Source organism: Littorina saxatilis, linkage group LG1, assembly GCF_037325665.1.
Source record: "Littorina saxatilis isolate snail1 linkage group LG1, US_GU_Lsax_2.0, whole genome shotgun sequence".
Taxonomy (NCBI): Eukaryota; Metazoa; Mollusca; class Gastropoda; order Littorinimorpha; family Littorinidae; genus Littorina; species Littorina saxatilis.
In genome coordinates, this window is record NC_090245.1 from 13,676,669 (window position 1) to 13,696,509 (window position 19,841).

Genomic DNA, 19,841 nt, shown 5'->3' on the forward strand with positions numbered 1-19,841 from the left:
TAGAAGTCCACTAGTGTTTTATGATGGCACAGTTGAACAAGAAGGGCAAAGCCCATACGACTCACATGCTTTACACATTTTTCCTACCAAAATACATGTGACCTTGACCCAAGGTCAAGGTCATCCAAGGTCATGCAACACAAAGCTGTTAATTCAAGACATAGGAAGTACAATGGTGCTTATTGGCTCTTTCTACCATGAGATATGGTCACTTTTAGTGGTTCACTACCTTATTTTGGTCACATTTCATAAGGGTCAAAGTGACCTTGACCATATGTGACCAAATGTGTCTCAGGATGAAAGCATAACATGTGCCCCACATAATTGTTAAGTTTGAAACAGTTATCTTCCATAGTTCAGGGTCAAGGTCACTTCAAAATATGTATACAATCCAACTTTGAAGAGCTCCTGTGACCTTGACCTTGAAGCAAGGTAAACCAAACTGGTATCAAAAGATGGGGCTTACTTTGCCCTATATATCATATATAGGTGAGGTATTGAATCTCAAAAACTTCAGAGAAAATGGGAAAAATGGGAAAAATAGCTGTTTTTTAGGCAACATTTATGGCCCCTGCGACCTTGACCTTGAAGCAAGGTCAAGATGCTATGTATGTTTTTTGGGGCCTTGTCATCATACACCATCTTGCCAAATTTGGTACTGATAGACTGAATAGTGTCCAAGAAATATCCAAAGTTAAAGTTTTCCGGACGGACGGACGGACGACTCGGGTGAGTACATAGACTCACTTTTGCTTCGCATGTGAGTCAAAAATGGCTCTGGTGAATTGTTGCTTGGCAAAATATAGCCTCTTTACACACACAAATAATTTAAAAAAATAACATTGAACAGAACAAAATGGATTCAAACAAGAATAACAATATTTCATAACAGTAAGTAACACTAACTCTTTATTTAATAAAAAAAAAAGAGGCCGTATCTCAATTCCACTCAATCTCTCCGTCAGTGCCCCCCCCCCCCCCCCCTCTCTCTCACACACACATGTATGCGCGCACACACACACACACACACACACTCACACATACAGACACAGACACACTCACACTCTCTCTTTCTCAAAACCAAGTACACACACCTATTCCTGCAAAACGAATTTGGGCCCAAACCACTTGTATCTGTTAAGAAAACTTTCTTTTGTCCATGTACAGGTAAATACTAACTGTGGAGTAAACAAAGTCAGAAGATAATGTCACCATCCTGACACTTCTCCACTTACAGCTACAGCCCTTTCTCTTCTATCAGATTCTGAAAAGAGACTAAATTCTGCCTGATATTGTGTCAGGTGTTCCGTGAAAGGAAGGTGTGTAGATCGGATGTGGAACAGACCTGTGCAACAAAGTAAAGACAGAAATGCAAATTGACTTTGTTGACCCTGTCATCATCATTGTCATTTGCACATTAACCTTCACCGGATCACGCTTTGGACTACACAGTCTGGGTGATGTGGGTCGTCTACGACTCATACTTTCTAAAGAAGGATTCAACGTAAAAAGTATGGGTCGTACACGACCCAAGCCATCCGAATAGGGATAAACATTTTACCGCCTCTTTGCAGAGCAAGGATCGTACACGACCCACGCTGTCCAAATAGGGATAAACACTGTAAAATGCCTTCTTTAATTCCATGTCCTGGGACAGTAGGGGCGACCACCCCCAACCAGGCGCGTTCACAGGTGGCGGATAGTGTGATGGCCTTCAGATATGGAGGTTAGCTGCGAAATAAGCCAGGCTTGCCAGGACGAATAAGCAGTCGCGGACCAACTGGCGGTGCTTCCAACAGGATGGGGCGGGGTAACAGGTGGCACTGTTACACTCAAGAAATACCCCAGGTCTCCAATGACGGGAGCATCATGCGATCAAGAGCCGCATCTTAAGTTCTAGCCCTGGGGAAGGTCAGCTCAGATAAACAAACCAGCCAGCTATGGCCAAATAGCCGGGTAGACTGGACTCGACAGCCCTGTACAGCCACCAGTCTAGGAGAAGGACCACTCCGATATAAAAACACGCTGAAGCCGGATGAGCTGGGCCATGTATGGCGCATAACGACAGCTCAACGCATCAACGCTCATATGACAGACATTCCATGTGGGTCATTAACGACCAACAACATCCGGACTGTGTAGTTCAAATGACGTCATTGTTTATTTGTTTGTTTACAAAGATAGTATAATCTTTAAAATTTAGTCGATAGGAAAGTTCTATGGTGTTTGAGGATGACATGAAGTCTCAGTCAAAAACTCCCAATAGTTTTAGAGATACAGACACTTTTGTGAAGCTCTGGGTCGTCCACGACCTAGGAAGCACGGTGAAGGAGATGGAAGTACGGTATATATATATATGTAACATTTCTAACAAGTGACAGTGTAAATTCACATGAAGATGCATTTTTTATGGCTGGTCATTATACGTTACTTTTTGCCCTCGAGTTGATCTACATACCCTAAATCATCTCATATTATCACAACTTAATTTCGTATCATTTCCTTTGCAGTGATTATGATCAGTAAATAAAGAGCATAAAAAATAAACAACAACAAAGAAGCAAGGTAATAAGCTGATATCTAAACAGCCTTACTCTGGTGTTCTGCACAGAGAAATCATCTGTCTCTCTGCTGGGGAGCCATTGCCCACAGTTCCTGCAAAACAAGACAAGTATGCTGTTTTAAGCAAAGACATCAAAAATGTGTGTTTCTTTTGCAAAATTGGAAAATTGTCTTTTCTTGAAGTTCAAACGGAGAATAAAAAAACAATATTACTAAAAAAAACATGGCAACTGCTTTGATTTCTCTTGTGCAAAGATCTTAGGGAAAAAACAAGTCGCGTAAGGCGAAATAACAACATTTAGTCAAGCTGTCGAACTCACAGAATGAAACTGAACGCACTGCTTTTTTCACCAAGACCACATACTCGTAGTTTCGTCAGTCCACCGCTCGTGGCAAAGGCAGTGAAATCGACAAGCCATGCAGAATAGTGCGGTAGTGGTCGCGCTGAGCAGGATAACACGCTGTTCTGTATGTCTATTCTTTTTAGCTTACTGAGTTTGTTTTTAATCCAAACATATCATATCTATATGTTTTTGGAATCAGGGACCGACAAGAAATAAGATGAAATTGTTTTTAAATCGATTTCGTAAAATTAATTTTAATCATAATTTTCATAATTTTAATTTTCAGAGCTTCATTGTAATCCAAATATAACATATGTATACGAAGAATAAGATGAAATTGTTTTTGGATCGTTTCATAAAAAAATAATTTTAATTACAAGTTTCCGATTTTTAATGACCAAACTCATTCATTAGTTTTTAAGCCACCAAGCTGAAATGCAATACCAAAGTCCGGCCTTCGTCGAAGATTGCTTTGCCAAAATTTCAATCAATTTGATTGAAAAATAAGGGTGACAGTGCCGCCTCAACTTGTACAAAAAGCCGGATATGACGCCATCAAAGGTATTTATCGAAAAAATGGAGAAAAAAACGTCCGGGGATATCATTACCAGGAACTCTCATGTCAAATTTCATAAAGATCGGTCCAGTAGTTGTCTGAATCGCTCTACACACACACACGCACAGACACACACACACCACGACCCTCGTCTCGATTCCCCCTCTATGTTAAAACATTTAGTCAAAACTTGACTAAATGTAAAAAGAGGCTGATACAGATCAATTTACTGTAACACGTATTATCCACTCAAAAGATGTGTTTGTTAAAGGAAAGTAAATAAATAAATATATATATAGTCAAAAACGTCTGAGATCCTGGGGGGGGGGGGGGGGGGGGGGGGTGGGGGGGGTGGTGGTGGTGTGTGTGTGTGTGTGTGTGTGTGTGTGTGTGTGTGTGTGTGTGTGTCTGTCTGTCTGTGTGTGTGTCTGTCTGTGTGTGTGTGGTGTGTGTGTGTCTGTCTGTGTATGTGTGTGTGTCTGTGTGTGTGTGTGTGTGTGGTGTGTGTGTGTGTGTGTGTGTGTGTGTGTAGGTGTGTGTGTGTGTGTGTGTGTGTGTGCGATATCGTTATAAATTGGTGGTCATTATAGACAGGTGGTCGCCAGTGTAGGTTTGATTTTTTATAATGACTAGGTTTATTTATTTATGATAGAATTTACCCATTCTGCCTCCTGAAGGCGGTGTCCTGGCAAGGATTCTGTCAGGGGTTATGCTCATCTGAAACAACCAATCATGGATGTGAGAAAATCTGCAATCTTCCAAATTAAACATGCATGCACACACAACTTAGTGCCTACGATTGTAATACATAGGGATCGCATTAAGCACAAATTTAAGTATTTTATTGATACATTTCTTTAAACCATTTTTTTTTTTTTTTTTGGTGGAAATGAAATTGGAAATCAGTCACACATTTATTTATTACCAGAATATATTTTTATTTTTTCATTTTTCCCTTGACAAGTATATATATGTAACACTGTGACTATTAGATTGGGTTTGAGTGGTTTGCGTGACAGTGATCAGTTTTTGTGACATCTGGGATTCGTATCTGTAAAGATATACCAGTTTGGACAATGGTTAGTGCAATCATTGATCCAGAATCTGCCAATTTTCTCATACCTTGAGGTGGAAAGACTGTAGGCAAGCATTTTAAATGCAGACTGCATTTTCCCTTTACAATTTAGTAGAACATCTTGGTACAAATGTGGTACATGTACTCCTACTCCATAATTGATGCCTCATGCAAACATACATTCACAAACACTTTTCTCTCTTAGTTCTGATGCTTTCGTAGAAAAATCTTGACACAGAATATATGAACCTACCTGTGAGTTCGGAAAGCCACTGGATGAGGGAAAAGAGCTCATCTGTGAGGATGATCTTCCATGGGAGCTAAGTGCCAAACAAACAAATCACAAACACTGTTTACTAAATCTAAAAAGAAAAAAACAACAACACTGTTAACAAAAACTTTTGACAAATTAAGCCACCTCAACAATTAAAGTTTAGGTTCTATAGAGCTCTCCTGGTCCACATCTCCTGGCCCTCATAACCCTCTCCAGCCTAGCTGTTCACAATTATTCCAATTACTGCAGGCTGAATACTAACTCATTCCATCGAGGTCCTCCGATGACCATCAAACCTCCTCCCTCTCCAAACAACTCCCACACACATGCATGCACGCACGCTGCTGCACACACACACACACACACAAACATACTCATGTATGCATGTGCGCATATGTACGTGCATGCACCAGCACTCACAAACACATTCACACAGACACGCACACACATGCAAACCCAAAACACACAAAAATGTCTTTTTTTATTTTTTTAATTTTTTTTTAATTTCATTACTTTATTGTCCCATCGCTGGGAAATTCGGGTCGCTTCCTCCCAGTGGAAAGCTAGCAGCAACGGAGTCGCGCTACCCAGGTGTCTGCGTGTTTAGGTGTATTCAGCCACCTGCACTTATGGCAGAATGACCAAGGTCTTTTACGTGCCATAATTGTGATGACACGGGGGTGGGACATGGCTTCCGTCTCTGGGTCTGCACATAAAGTTGACCCGTGTCCGTCCCAGCCCGAATTCGAACCTGCGACCTTCCGATCACAAGTCCAGTGCTCTACCAACTGAGCTACCGGTCTTCACATTTACAAGTACAACGACACTCAGTATGTAAATGAACAGAATCGGTTTAGGTATCTATAACAAGCAACCTCACATTTAATTGAACATCCCATGAATTTACCATGCAACTAACCCTGGGAAGGATCATTTTACACATAAGCGCCTTGAGTGGCCTTAATTGTGGTGAGATATGTGCACGTTATAAATTCTCGTATTATTATTATTATTATCATTATTATTATAAGTGACAGGGAGACTACTGCGTCACCTTCACAGCAGACTCTGCAATTGTCTGCTGTTGAAGAGCGCGAGCTATTTATAGCTGGACGTTTCTTCTACGTAGCTGACACCTGTGAATTGTAGAGTAACGTTCTGTTTGTGATAGGGTCTGGCTGGGAACCTTTGTGTACCCATGACAGTTTTTACAGGCCTATTACTTTAGCTCTAAAATTCTTAACCTTGTTAGGCTAGGCTTCGCCTGCAAAGGTGATTGTTGTGCTTTTTGCACTCAGTTACATGCATGCCTTCCGTTAGTGCAGTTTATTTGCACAGGACATGCACATGGTAGCAAGGCTTGACTTACTGGGTGACAGTTAAAACATGGTAATAATTAAGGCTTGACTTACTGGGTGACAGCTGATGGTGTTGCATGGCGACTGACACTATGCGCTGTGTGTCGCATTCCAGGGGACACATTAGGTGAATCTGGACAAAAAACAACTCTCTATCAATCCATTTTTAAAATTTATGCAAATCAAAAATGGATTTTTTTTCTCATGTACTTCAAGCTTACTTGATATTTTTAAAAGAATTTGTAATAAATGTTCTTAAATTTATGAAAACACATCTTCATTAGGCACCATGTGCATAGATTGTAAACCTGAGGAATGTATGCAAAATTCACAAATCAACTATAAATAACTAGGAGAATATACTGCACTTCAAATACATCATGGCTTTGTTAGTTTTACCTTTTCCATATAAAACTTTTCTACTTACTTCTGTAGCCGGTTGGGGAACACCCTGACCTAGGAGAAGGCCTGCAGATGAAAAGTGGCACAACTTAATTAACACCAATACAAAAGGAAGTGAATTATATATAGACTGTGAGGTATATATTTTCCATTTCTGTTGCTGTTGCTGCTTAGTATGTATACACTTTACCTGACATTAGTATCACATTATTCTAAAAATCAAAAGTGCTTGGTGTTTATTTTGATTCAAACTGCTAACTGATCAGTGCCCCAAAAAGTCAGGATTTTAAGGAAGTAATTGATTGTCATGATCTATGTACCATCAAGTACGTTTATGTAGAGTTCACACCACACACCGGTCCATCCATCAAAATGAAATAAAATAAACCACTGACCTTGAGCCACTTCCAAAGCCCTGTGGGAAAAACTGATATAATAATAATAATAATAATAAAACATTCTTTTATAGCGCTGTTGACCGCCGAATGGCAGTCTCTTGGCGCTTTACATTAGACATTAAAATTTAACATTTTACATAAAATGTTTTCTCGTAAGAAATAACATACAAGCATTAAAAGCAATTCATAGACAATGACCACTTATAGTTATATAAAATAATCTAGAAAAATTGTTTTTCAACTATACGTTACAAATCAACTTTTAGAACTATAATCTTCAAAGTACAATGAATGTACCATTCACACATTACAAATCACTAAATGCACTTAAATTAGGTCTTGGCGCTCTCTCTTTCTCTCTCTAACACACACACACACACTAACACAACTTGGCACACACACATAATCACACACACACACACACACACACACACACACACAACACACACACACACACACACACACACACACACACACACATTATCTGCAAACACCAAGTCAAACACACACAGAGTTTATTATTTTTAACATAGACCCTCCAAGAGGGTTAGGGCCTACCTTTTCTTGTACCAACTTCTTGAGGTAGTTGTTCTCTTCCCGCAGCTTCATGACCTCTCTGCAGCAGATACAGCAAAATCAAACAAATGCTTTTTACAGTAATACTGTAGTTTAAAGGCACAGTCAGCCTCCCGTAAACCATCACAGAGCTCCCCGAGCGTCTACATACAGTACAAGCATACTTCCATTTGAACGCTCACCGAACGGGAACAACCTGGCTGCTTTCTGTCGAGCGTGAGAAATTTCCAAAGAATTTATTTTCGTGGACTTGCTCCTCTACAACAATGGCGCCTCGTTTTGGTGCTGGACGGCTGTTATGATTATTCAATACCGGAAATCACGCCCGGACAGTGAGCCTCCCCTAAACCATCACAGATACTGTCAGGCTTTTACACACAGTACAAACACCCTTCCATTTGAACGCTCACCAAACGGGAACATCCTAGGTGCCCTACGTAAAGAGCGAGCAATTTTTAAAGAACTAATTTTGCAGATTGTCTCGAACACTTTTTGGACCCATCCTGAACTCAGGTCAAAAATGAGTTACTTCCCTTCGGGTCTCATTCTATCGATGTAAACTGGCCATAGCCGTGGATCGATGATTATCAGAATGTTTTTGGACCGTGGTGCGTTTTTGCGCTAGACCTAACTTTTAAAATCTAAATAATAAATTGACAGCTTGTTACATTTGTAAACATTCTTACAAAAGAATTCTTTTTTCATCAAGACAAGATCAGTACAATTCGAAGTTGTAAAAGTTTGAAAAAAGAAAAGCCCGGAAGCAGGGTCACGCAAGGGTCGTAGCAGACGACGGTTTATGCATATCACTGTTCCTCTCAACAGTCAAAAGCTATCGCTAGAGTTCTTGTGAACCACAGCCGTTTGTTTCGTGCATAAAAATGTGCTATTGTAGATAAGCTCACATCGAGTCGCATTCAAATGACTAAATGACGACTACATTGTGAAAAAGGGAAACTGGATCACACGGGTTCACGATGGCTCAGGGGTAAGATAAACCACTGACGCAAAAATAAATTCTTTGAAAATTGTTCGCTCTTTACGGAGGGCACCTAAGATGTTCTCAATCGGTGAGTGTTTAAATGAAAGGGTGTTTGTACTGTGTGTAAAAGCCTGACCGTATCTGTGATAGTTTACGGGAGGCTTACTGTGCCTTTAAACAGTATTCCTGCAGCTAGGAGGCGTTTTCTTTTTGCGAAATAGTGGGTACAGTGTCTATCGGGACAAGAAAGTTGCAACTATCTAAACAGTTTTAAGGCGCTGAAAGTTTCAACTTTTTTTTTATTTGGATAGACACTGATCATTACTAAGACTCACTGATTACTCAGGTGTCAAAAAAGTCTGCGTCAATGACTGAAGACTGAAGCCTGAGACCAACAATGTACTGCAGTGGAATCCCCCTTTTAAGACCTCCAAAAATCTGATAAAAACAGGTCTTAAAAATGTGGGAGTCTTAAATGGGGGTAAATTTACAAAGGCTATAAAAGGAAAGTCTAAGAAAAGAGGGTTTTAAAAGCGAGGAAGTCTTACGGTAAGGAAACCCCATGGAAATTAACCAACAATTGTTGATAGGTGTGTTTTGGGTTTTAACACTATGACACACTTTGATCTATGTTCTTTCGGTTGAGCATAACTAAAATGTGAATTGTTGGCAAAAAAGGCACTTTTTTAAAACTTTTTGTTGTTGTTGTACTGGTTGCTTTGGAATCATTTCTGGCCTCATTATATATTCATTATTTTCAAATCGCCAAAACTTTCGTTTAAAACTACTTTGGAATATGATTCAAGTATAAAAATGTAGATCTACATACGCTGCTTGTGTTCGTCTGCTGTCGCCCGAAAGTGGGTAACCTTGTTTTTGATTAGCTGATGTGTGAAAGGGTATGAAGCCTCACTTGCCAAACAGAACGTGTCTTATATAGTACATGTGCGGGCTGAATCTAAATATGCCATGTGCATATCTTGCTTAATTTTAGATCTGAAATACTTTCAACTTCAAGCGCGATTTTCTCAGAATCACGTTTTTCGCAGCATGCGTTGCGGTTACATGGACATTTTCAAAACTATTCAACCGATTGTCATAAAATTTGGCATGATGTTTGTTCATGTATTGTTTTACATTTTGTTCCTCTGAATAAGAATTCTGAAGAAAGTTGTCATTTTTGTTACGGTTTTTCTATTTGGTACTTGTTTGGGCTGGTCAACAACACACACGCACAGACAGACAGACACACACACACACATACACCACGACTCTCGTCTCGATTCCCCCTCTATGTTAAAAAATTTAGTCAAAACTTGATGGGCCGACTTTTTGTGGATTCGTCAAAAAGATGGAGGAACAAAACGCAGAGGAATCATTTTATGACACTTCAGCTATATAATGGTGACAATCGGAGAAATGGTTTTGATCACATGTGTTACGCTATTCCGACCATTAACCTTGGTGCCACAACACTTGGTCCTAAAAATCTGATGTTATGAAACTGCATATATCATAACGAAATGCGCACACTGCATTCCTAATAATTCACGTATTTACCATGCAAGGTGTGTGCAAATCAGTTTGTATTCCAGTGTGTAGCGTGATCACACAAAAAACGCAATGTTGCGCACAATCCATGGGGTTTTCTTACCTTAAATTGGGAGGGGGGGGGGGGGGGGGGGGGGGGGGGGGGGTCTTAAAAGGGGGGTTCCACTATACTATGTACTGAACTACTGCAAAGTCTGCACACATAACCATGCAAAAACCAACAGCTGCAGCCTTTAGCTAGCTTGATCATCTATATTGCCTTACGGACTAAACAAGAAGAACATGCATGAGGAAGAAACTTATAATGGACACATGCAAAAGTAGGAACAGAAGATGAAAAGAAGGAGGATACCGTAATCGTCTGTCAATCATCAAACACTGATTACACCCACAGACAGACAATATGTACACTCCTGCTTCCACATGTAAAACAAAAAATTAAACGCAGACAACACATTGGCACACTAGGACTGAGTCTACAACTGAGGAAAGAAAATCACCTCTCATAGGCTTGTGCAGAAGAAATCATCTTCTTGGCATCTATAAGCATCTTGTTCTGCTCTTGCAGCTGTGACACAAAACATTTTGCAGTGAAATTAGAATATTGCAGATCATCCACACAATTCACACGATTCTAAAGGGTCACCCGAAAAGTGCTGTACCTGTGCAAATCTTAACAACTGCAATAAATGGAAAATAGAATCTGCAGCTTAATGAAAGTCTAGGTTGGTTTTGTTTCTCCTATCCAGTATCTCTTTGTCTGTCTTCCAATATAAACTCTGCACAAAATATTATTGCGACACTTAAATTTGTTGTCCCCAATCTAAAAAAACAAACCAAACCCGCAAAAACCTTATTCACATTTTCCATGCCTTTAATCATAAACACATTTAGCGTGGCTGCATGTTTGGCACACTTTTTAGACAGATAATTTCCTTCACAGGGGTCACGGCCACTCAAATGAGGGTACCCCCCAAATCGACCCGACAAAAACGTAATCAAGGTATACCAACCAAAAGTCAGCAAAACAACAGGAAAGGCAAAATTCACTAACTTCATTTTGCAATAAAGTTTTAACAACTCTTAAATTTATTATTAATTATTATTGATTAATTATCTACCCAGAACATTTGGTTTTTTTTGCATGGCTATCTTGTGTATTTCTTGTGCATTGCCATTCATATATATATTGACGCAGATATCAATTGCAAAAATGGTCGAAAACATGGATTCAATTTTCAAGATTTACTTGACAAACGTTCAGAAATGTTACAAAAAATATTAAAGGATGTAGAGTTACCTTGTTTTTGATGTGGGTGATAAACCTTCGCCTGTGGTTCTTTTGAAAATCCAACACCTGGAAAAGTAAAATAAAATGTGAAAAAGATATATTGTGACACTTCTTTCTACCCAGACAAAAACATTTATATTTCTGTGGCAAAATTAAGCAACTTTTCAATACGAACATACAGGAAGAAAGTCCAATCAGTTACTGCAACATCTTCCCAGCTAGGTAATTTTGTTTCTCTTATGCATTAATTACTTCTTGTGTTACATCATTCTGACTGATGATGTAAACAGTGCTAATATAGTGGTCAAAGTCAGGCAGTGCAGGTACGTGAAGCACTAGACAATGTGATATTGCATTAAATTGGTATAAAAAAAACAATACAGCAGCAAAAAGGTTACAGAATACCTGCATGCACTTTTTCATTGCCTTGTTGAGCTGCTCAACAGGGTCTTGGAAATACACCTCCACATCAGGTTTTACCTGAAAAACAAAATGCCAGAAATAAAGAAACCAACAACATGGAAAACTGCAACAGATTTAAATGTTTATCAATCAATCAATATGAGGCTTATATCGCGCGTATTCCGTGAGTACAGTTCTTAAGCGCAGGGATTTATTTTTTTAATTTATTTTTAAATTATTTAATTTTTTAATTTTTATTTTATGCAATTTATATTGCGCACATATTCAAGGCGCAGGGATTTATTTATGCCGTGTGAGATGGAATTTTTTTTACACAATACATCACGCATTCACATCGGCCAGCAGATCGCAGCCATTTTGGCGCATATCCTACTTTTCACGGCCTATTATTCCAAGTCACACGGGTATTTTGGTGGACATTTTTATCTATGCCAATACAATTTTGCCAGGAAAGACCCTTTTGTCAATCGTGGGATCTTTAACGTGCACACCCCAATGTAGTGTACACGAAGGGACCTCGGTTTTTCGTCTCATCCGAAAGACCAGCACTTGAACCCACCACCTAGGTTAGGAAAGGGGGGAGAAAATTGCTAACGCCCTGACCCAGGGTCGAACTCGCAACCTCTCGCTTCCGAGCGCAAGTGCGTTACCACTCGGCCACCCTGCAGTCCTTTATAGCCTTTACAACGGAAAGCCAGTTGTGTTTTTCAAGAATCCTACCAGCAGGTATACTTAAGTGTAACTTAATTAACATATTATGCATAATTTTTTTTTAGTTTTGATTCTGAAGTACATTTTGTCTTCAAATCAGTTTTCATATCCCCCCCCCCCCCCCCCCCCCCTCCCCCCAAAAAAAATTAGAATCAATAATTCTATAACACATAAATTCATTTCCTTCTTATACAGGAACCAATGGTACGTATGATGAAAGGATAGTTTTGGGACCAACCAAAAGCGTCCCTGCATTGCAGGTGGCCTTTCCTAACAATTAAATTTTGGTTAGATATATGATAGAAAAAGGGAAAACAAAAGCCAGCCTTTCATTGGAAGTGTCCTCTCAATGGAGGAGTAATATATGACGTTGCAGCTACCCAGCTACCACTGTGTATCCTGCTGGGTCCTTGGCTTAAATTTATAGCTCTAAGTCTAACTGCATGTCATTACTTCACAATATAATTAGCAGATAAAAGGTCATCACAGCTGTGTGGCAAGACCTCCATAAAAAAACATCAACAACAAAACTGAAGCACAAACACATAATGTTAAACGCATTGTAATCTAGAGATTACTATTCATCTGACAAATGCAAACAATAAACAGCAAACAAAAATTCAAAATTGCAATGAACAAAGCACTACAACAAAACAAAAGTCAACATCATGCACATCTTATGAAAGTGAACACTAATTCTTACATTCCCTGCCAGCTGCATAGTTGAACATTTGCTTGCACACATTCTGCAGCTATCTTTTGTAGCTGTGTTGGACATAAAAGCAAACTGTCATCAGTTTTTGCAATCTCACTAACATCTCTCGCGAATGACATTGCTGATTGCTGATCAAGTCACTGGATTTCAATGAATACCAATTCATTAAACAGCAATTAAGTGCCAACACTGATAAGGTGTAAACAAAATTCTTTTTAGAGTCTTTGGTAAGTACCCCAACCGACCTAATTTTTTTTCTTTGACCAAAGAGCTTTGTGTGTGTATTAACAAAAAAATCGCAAACATTTATATTTAATTTTTTAATGTTAACTCTTACCAGTTCGCTCCCTTACCCATCGTAAGCAAGCTTACGATGCCCCCCCCCCTCCCCCCTGTAGTTTTCCACTGACCAATTATCTAATTATAAAAAAAAATTGGTTATTTTACATTGGATGGGTTGGACAGTGGATAAACTCATATGTTAGACACACTTTATGACAGAAACAAACTGGGTTTTTGTTATAAGTTAGTTATAGGAATGCATTATTAGGCAAAAAACAAAAAATAGTCTGTAACATAGGCCAAAACAATAGGGTCGGTCTTTTTTTTTTTTCAAAAAAACATATTTTTAAAGTTATTTTGCCAAAAAACAAAGCCCTTTTTTTTCCCCCCTCCAAAAAAATATATTTTAAAGTTATTTTGCCAAAAAACAAAGATTTTTATTTCATTTTTTTCCCCCCCCCAAATGCCCCAAAAAAGTCTAGTGTCGCGCGAAAAAATAGGGTTGGTCGGGATACCGTAAACATACTTTTTTGTGTGTGCCTTAGGCATGGGTATGTCATGAAACGTCCAACTTTGAAATTTGGGTGGGGGTATTCAGGTGACAATAACTTTTTTGTTTATCAGCAAAACTCAATAAAACTTTGCTATGTTATGTAAAATGAATGCCAAAACAGACTAGTTAGCAGCATATCTAAAATAAACTGAACACAAAAAAAATGTCTTCTTTGTGTTTGTCACGTGTTCCAAAAAATGGGCGTACAAATTTCAACAAAAATCATGTTGTCACCCCCATAACCTTTTTTACCTTTAAAGATAGCACAATTCTCTTTGCAAATATGAAAAGCTTATTCATTTTCCTTTCATTTGATATATAACCTTCTATATTTCATTTAGAATATGACCCCAGATAGCCACTCGGCAAGTAGGCACCAACAGCACTGTAAAATATGCCCTAAAACCCCTGACTGGTAAGAGTTAATGAACAAACTTATTATGTAACTTTTAAGCTTCCACACTGAAATACAATCTCATATTCCGAACATGATTCAAAGATTGCATGCTTTTGCATAAAGCTGAAAACCTGTGGATTTAGTTTTTATTTCCGGTGAATATATACTGTTCAAAAAAGAAACGCATAGTTGCTACTTGCCAAATTTGTTTTATTTTTCGAAAAAATTAACAGAAAATCCAATATTTAGATTATTTGTTTGAAATTTGGTATGGACACAGTTGAATGCACACACAGTTCATTTGCATCTTCAAATCAATCAGTCAATCAATACGATTGGGTGCCGAGGCTGTCAAGTCAGTAGGGGGTGTGACTGCCTTGAGCAGCAACAACTGCCCGGCACCTTCTGGGCATGGACTGGATCAGATGCCGGATATCTTGCTGTGGGATGGTGTCCCACTCCTCCTGAAGTGCCTGCAATAGATCGCGATGATTTGCCGGCGCTTCTTCTCGCCTGCGCACACATCTGTCCAATTCATCCCAGAGGTGTTCTATCGGGTTCATGTCTGGCGACATGGATGGCCAGGGAAGCACCTGGACATGGTGGTCGGTGAGGAACTGGGTGGTGAGTCGTGCTGTGTGCGGGCGAGCGTTGTCCTGCTGGAATATGGCATCCTGGTCAGCCAGAAGAGGAAGGGCGTGTGGGCGCAGAATTTCCTCCACGTATCGCTGGGCAGTTATGCGCCCTTGGACGTGCAACAGGGTGCTCCTTCCAGCGGTATTCGTATTGATCGCCCCCCACACCATGACGCCTCCACCACCATGAACGGGTGCCTCATCCACACAGTTGGGCGCGTAACGTTCGTTTACTCTCCGGTAGACCCTCCTCCGACCATCATGTCGCTGGAGCAGGAAGTAGGACTCGTCGCTGAACCACACGTGTCTCCAGTGATTCCGGACGGTCCAGCGAAGGTGCTGGTTGCCCCACTGCACTCGGTTCTGGCGATGGCGGCGGGTGAGGACAGCTCCTCTGTGAGGTCTGCGAGCTCTCAAACCAGCTTCATGCAGGCGGTTCCGCACGGTCTGGTCCGATAATCGGTGTGGCCCGGGGAGAGCCTGGACAGAAGATGAGGCCGACAGGAAACGATTCCGGAGGTGGCGGAGCCGTATGAAGCGGTCGTGAGCAGCAGTTGTCGCCCTTGGTCTTCCCGCTCGTGGCAAGTCAGCAACGGAGCCAGTGGCTTGAAACCTGACCCACAGTCTACTGATGGTGCTCTGGGACACGTGGAAGTGCCTGGCGATTGCACTTTGACTTTGGCCTGCTTGTAAACGACCCAATGCAATTTGGCGGTCTTCTCTGCTCAATCGGGCCATCTTTCGTCGCTGAATGGTCGTCTGATTTCTTTGTGGCGAACAATCCGCTTTGATGGGTTTTGGAAGACATGGTGAGAGCTCAATATTCCCCGAGTTTCACGAGATTACACTGAAGCATGACGAGTGGTCATGCCAAATGAGCAATTTTGACATTGTAGCCACTGATAACGCATGCGTCACGTGCAGAGCTCACTTGTGGCAATGGACGAAAGGTCGACGACCAGATAAACATTTTCTGCAGTTTGGTGGATATCCTTGTAGCCATATAACTAAATTAACCAAATATTACAAGCTATGCGTTTCTTTTTTTGAACAGTATAGATATATGGAGTGACAAATTTCCCATTGTTTGTGCACCTTCATTTTTTCCAGAGTGTTGAAAGAAGTTTAAGGGTCATCAGAAAAAATACAGATGGTCGATCACCCAAAATATATAATAAGACAATATGCATAAGAAATTCAATCACATAAACTAAAGAAGTTTTGGAGACAACATAATATTATATTATATGTCTGTTAACTCTAGCAATATTTCTCAAATAATTTGCAATTGCCCATGCATTACTCTATAATATGATTGATGATTTGCAGGCCATTTGTATACGTAACTTGTAAGCTGTTGCGAGTATTCAGATCTATTTATATTAAGCTACTATATATATCCAGGTTTCCCAATTGCTTCGTTTCCGGTCGATTTATGTGGAGCACGTGATGCGCACAAAAAATATTGGCGGTCTAGAAGTGTCATCTGCGCAATGATCGCGGCGGCTTTCTTGACCACCAAGGACGACCACGCACGTTCTTAGACGTCATTCGTTAGACCTCAATAGGGGCTGCCTTACTTTTAAGAGTTTATCATCATGTGTATTACTATAACTGCCACCCCATCACCTTTGATAACACATTTGTCACAGTAGATGTGGCCACATGTTGTAATGTGAAATTGTATGCCCTTGTAGGGCTGCAGAAAACAAGTGTTGCAGTGAAGCCAGTCAGCCATCAGAAGTGGATTTGCCGTTCCTGGCAATGAACTGATCACCTGACGACATAAAGAGAAAAGAGAAACATAGTAACCAGCGACTAATATCGCACGCCAGTTGTTCTCACGGATTTTCACATAATTTTCAGATTCTGATTTCCATTGTATGTTGAATAACTCACTGTCTCGCAATAAACTACAAGTATTATACATCCCACTCAGCTTAATCAAGATCTCAAGATCTCAAGACCAAAAGGCGAGACGTACCCCTTCCATTTTATTTTACTTTTTTTTACTTTTTTTTTACTGATGAATTCTTTCCGTTGTCGTCTGTCATATGAGCGTTGATCTGTCGTTATGCGCCATACATGGCCCAGCTCATCCGGCTTCAGCGTGTTTTTATATCGGAGTGGTCCTTCTCCTAGACTGGTGGCTTTACAGGGCTGTCGAGTCCAGTCTACCCGGCTATTTGGCCATAGCTGGCTGGTTTGTTTATCTGAGCTGACCTTCCCCAGGGCTAGAACTTAAGATGCGGCTCTTGATCGCATGATGCTCCCGTCATTGGAGACCTGGGGTATTTCTTGAGTGTAACAGTGCCACCTGTTACCCCGCCCCATCCTGTTGGAAGCACCGCCAGTTGGTCCGCGACTGCTTATTCGTCCTGGCAAGCCTGGCTTATTTCGCAGCTAACCTCCATATCTGAAGGCCATCTCACTATCCGCCACCTGTGAACGCGCCTGATGAATGGGATTGATTGTTACGCAGATCAACCTTAATGGTAATTAATTCCCTCTTTTAGTGCACATCGATAATAACAAGGTATGGAGCTTAATATACGTATACCATGGCCACATTTGACAGCACAACAACGACGTCCGTGAATATCCACACGTTGACTGTCGTCTGCTGGGCATTTAGACGCAAAGAGTAGCTTCCCTTTATCAAGTGAAGTATTGTGTTCTTGATTTCCCCCCCTTGTGCTGTGTGTTAAAATACAAAAATATGTTTGACTGGCACCGAGATATCCTTTTTTCTTTCTGGGTATTTGAAGCAGTTCTAAAGAAATTATTTAATTTCTAAGTCGTTAGTGTTCCGCTCTAACAAATTTTGTAAGGTATCATGGGATACCGAAATGGCGGAAGTACGTCTTCCTTCAGAAACCAAAGTTGTTGGGGAAAATGTGAAAATCAGATCCACTTTAGTGCGTTAAGCTCCCAGTTGTGGGAGTGGTGGTTGTAAATTAACTTGGTAAGCCTTGAATGCTTTTGCTTTGTTTCTCAATGTGACGACAGTGGAATGTGACAAAATGTCAGTGATGTACTACTACTATACTTTTATAAGCGAAAATTGATGTCTCAGTCACTGAGTCAGTGTCTGTCACCGTGACAGTGTCACTGTCATTGTTACGCTATTGGTGTTACTCAAAGACATTTATTTGCACATGACCTTTTAATACCAATTTCAACCAAACCGAAAAAAATCCAGCTCTACTGGGGCACCAGTAGATCCAGTCGAAATGATTGAAGATATGCCACGAGTGGGAGACGTAAACAAGCAGTATGGTACTGGTAGTGGTAGCTAGATTATTAAGCTTTATTCTGTTGTTTTTCATTCCGAAAAAGACACACTTTAAGTGCTGTATATATACATAGTGGTCATTGTGTATTAAGATATACATGTATATTTGCGTCATGCGTGCATTTGTCTGTTAAAGTTTGCCTTTACTGTTTCTGTTTTTGTTACTCTGTCTGTTGAACTTCAAGTTCAATTTTTGAGTTGTTTTTTTTTTAAACTTTTGTACTACATGTATAGTGTGCCATACATTTTCAAGTACCACTCTCTCTTTTGGGCCTGACCACATTCCATACACTGGATGGTGACTGACAGTTAAAAAATGTCTCTTAATTATAACACTGTAAGTGTAACAGGAGTGTTTGTAAATTGTACACATTTTTGTGAATCTGAATGGGACAAATTTCCTGATCTCATCAACATGTATAAGACATAAATTTGAGTTTTTTGACTGGCTTTACGGTTTTCAATTGGACATTTTGAATCACCAACAGTGGTCATAGACATCAGTGTCTGCTATTAACTGTTCTCTCTTGTCTTCTTCTTTTTTTTTTTAACTGTACAAAATGTTTGTTTACTTTGTTACATCAGCTAGGTTTAAAAATAAAGAAGAACTAGTAGACTAGGTAAGGAGCTGAGGAAAATGATTTGGGAATACTTGGCAACTCTTCATTTTGACTTTGACTAATACTGTAATAGTAGTAATACACAATTTGGCTGGTTCCACTTTTACTGTTAGCATCTCTTTCTCTCTCTCCCTATATATTTTTTGTGTGTGTGTTTGTAATTTAAACATACTTTTTTCTTTTGACTAAAGAGCACTTGAATTTTTTCATTTGAATTTTTGAAACATTACATTTTTTTTTACTAGGTTGAATAAAAGTATTAAAACAAGGGTCAGACATACTAATGACAATGACATTACACAGTTACCTCCCTTGAGCAGTTGATGAGAAAAATATCACTTCACCAATGAATTCATGACTGCTTGAAATGTACAACAAACTATTTCAAGTGAGTTTGTTCCACACGCTAACTGTTAAAAGGACTCAGTGTACCCAAAACCACTGATGTTTAGGGCAAGTAATTACTCCATACTTCATTACCTGAGAGTGAGACTAAAGGGGCTGATTCCATGCCAGTGGGCTACATAAAGTGACTGCATGAAACAGAATTTCAGTTACCGATTCTCTGGAACAGTTGCTGAGCCTGTTGCTGTGTCTGATGTTTGTGTTGTGGTTTAAATATGTTGCCAAACAAAAAAAGGGTCACCTAGTGTTGTGATCTTGAGTACATAGCTGCAAAATTCTGGCAGGCCCAGCTCTGCGGTTTAAATTGAATCATCAATGAATGCAGTGAAAGCGTTTTGACCGACACAAGCTAAATTTAATTTGACTGAGCCTGTCCTCTACAAAGAATAGACATCTGACCCCCCGCGGGTTAGGGGGAAGAATTTACCTGATGCTC

General features: G+C 39.9%; 2 protein-coding genes across 2 annotated transcripts in view; one reads left to right on the plus strand and one right to left on the minus strand.

The window, feature by feature from the left end:
* Positions 1–974: 974 nt before the first annotated feature.
* On the minus strand, positions 975–17,715 carry LOC138962320 (E3 ubiquitin-protein ligase RNF212B-like). The gene is made up of 14 exons (XM_070334095.1): positions 17,646–17,715; positions 16,715–16,862; positions 13,207–13,268; positions 11,775–11,849; positions 11,379–11,435; positions 10,579–10,646; positions 7,528–7,585; positions 6,967–6,986; positions 6,597–6,637; positions 6,224–6,302; positions 4,791–4,857; positions 4,122–4,179; positions 2,595–2,655; positions 975–1,345 (listed from the first exon to the last, which is right to left on the minus strand). The coding sequence occupies exons 1-14, from the start codon at positions 17,646–17,648 to the stop codon at positions 1,276–1,278; spliced, it is 867 nt and encodes a 288-aa protein (XP_070190196.1). The 5' UTR covers positions 17,649–17,715; the 3' UTR covers positions 975–1,275.
* A 39-nt stretch (positions 17,716–17,754) lies between these two features.
* Positions 17,755–19,841, plus strand: part of LOC138966018 (uncharacterized) — a 41,210-nt gene continuing 39,123 nt past the window's right edge. The window contains exon 1 of the mRNA XM_070338137.1: positions 17,755–18,050. The gene's annotated coding sequence lies outside the window, so the exon portion shown is untranslated. The remainder of the gene's footprint in view (positions 18,051–19,841) is intronic.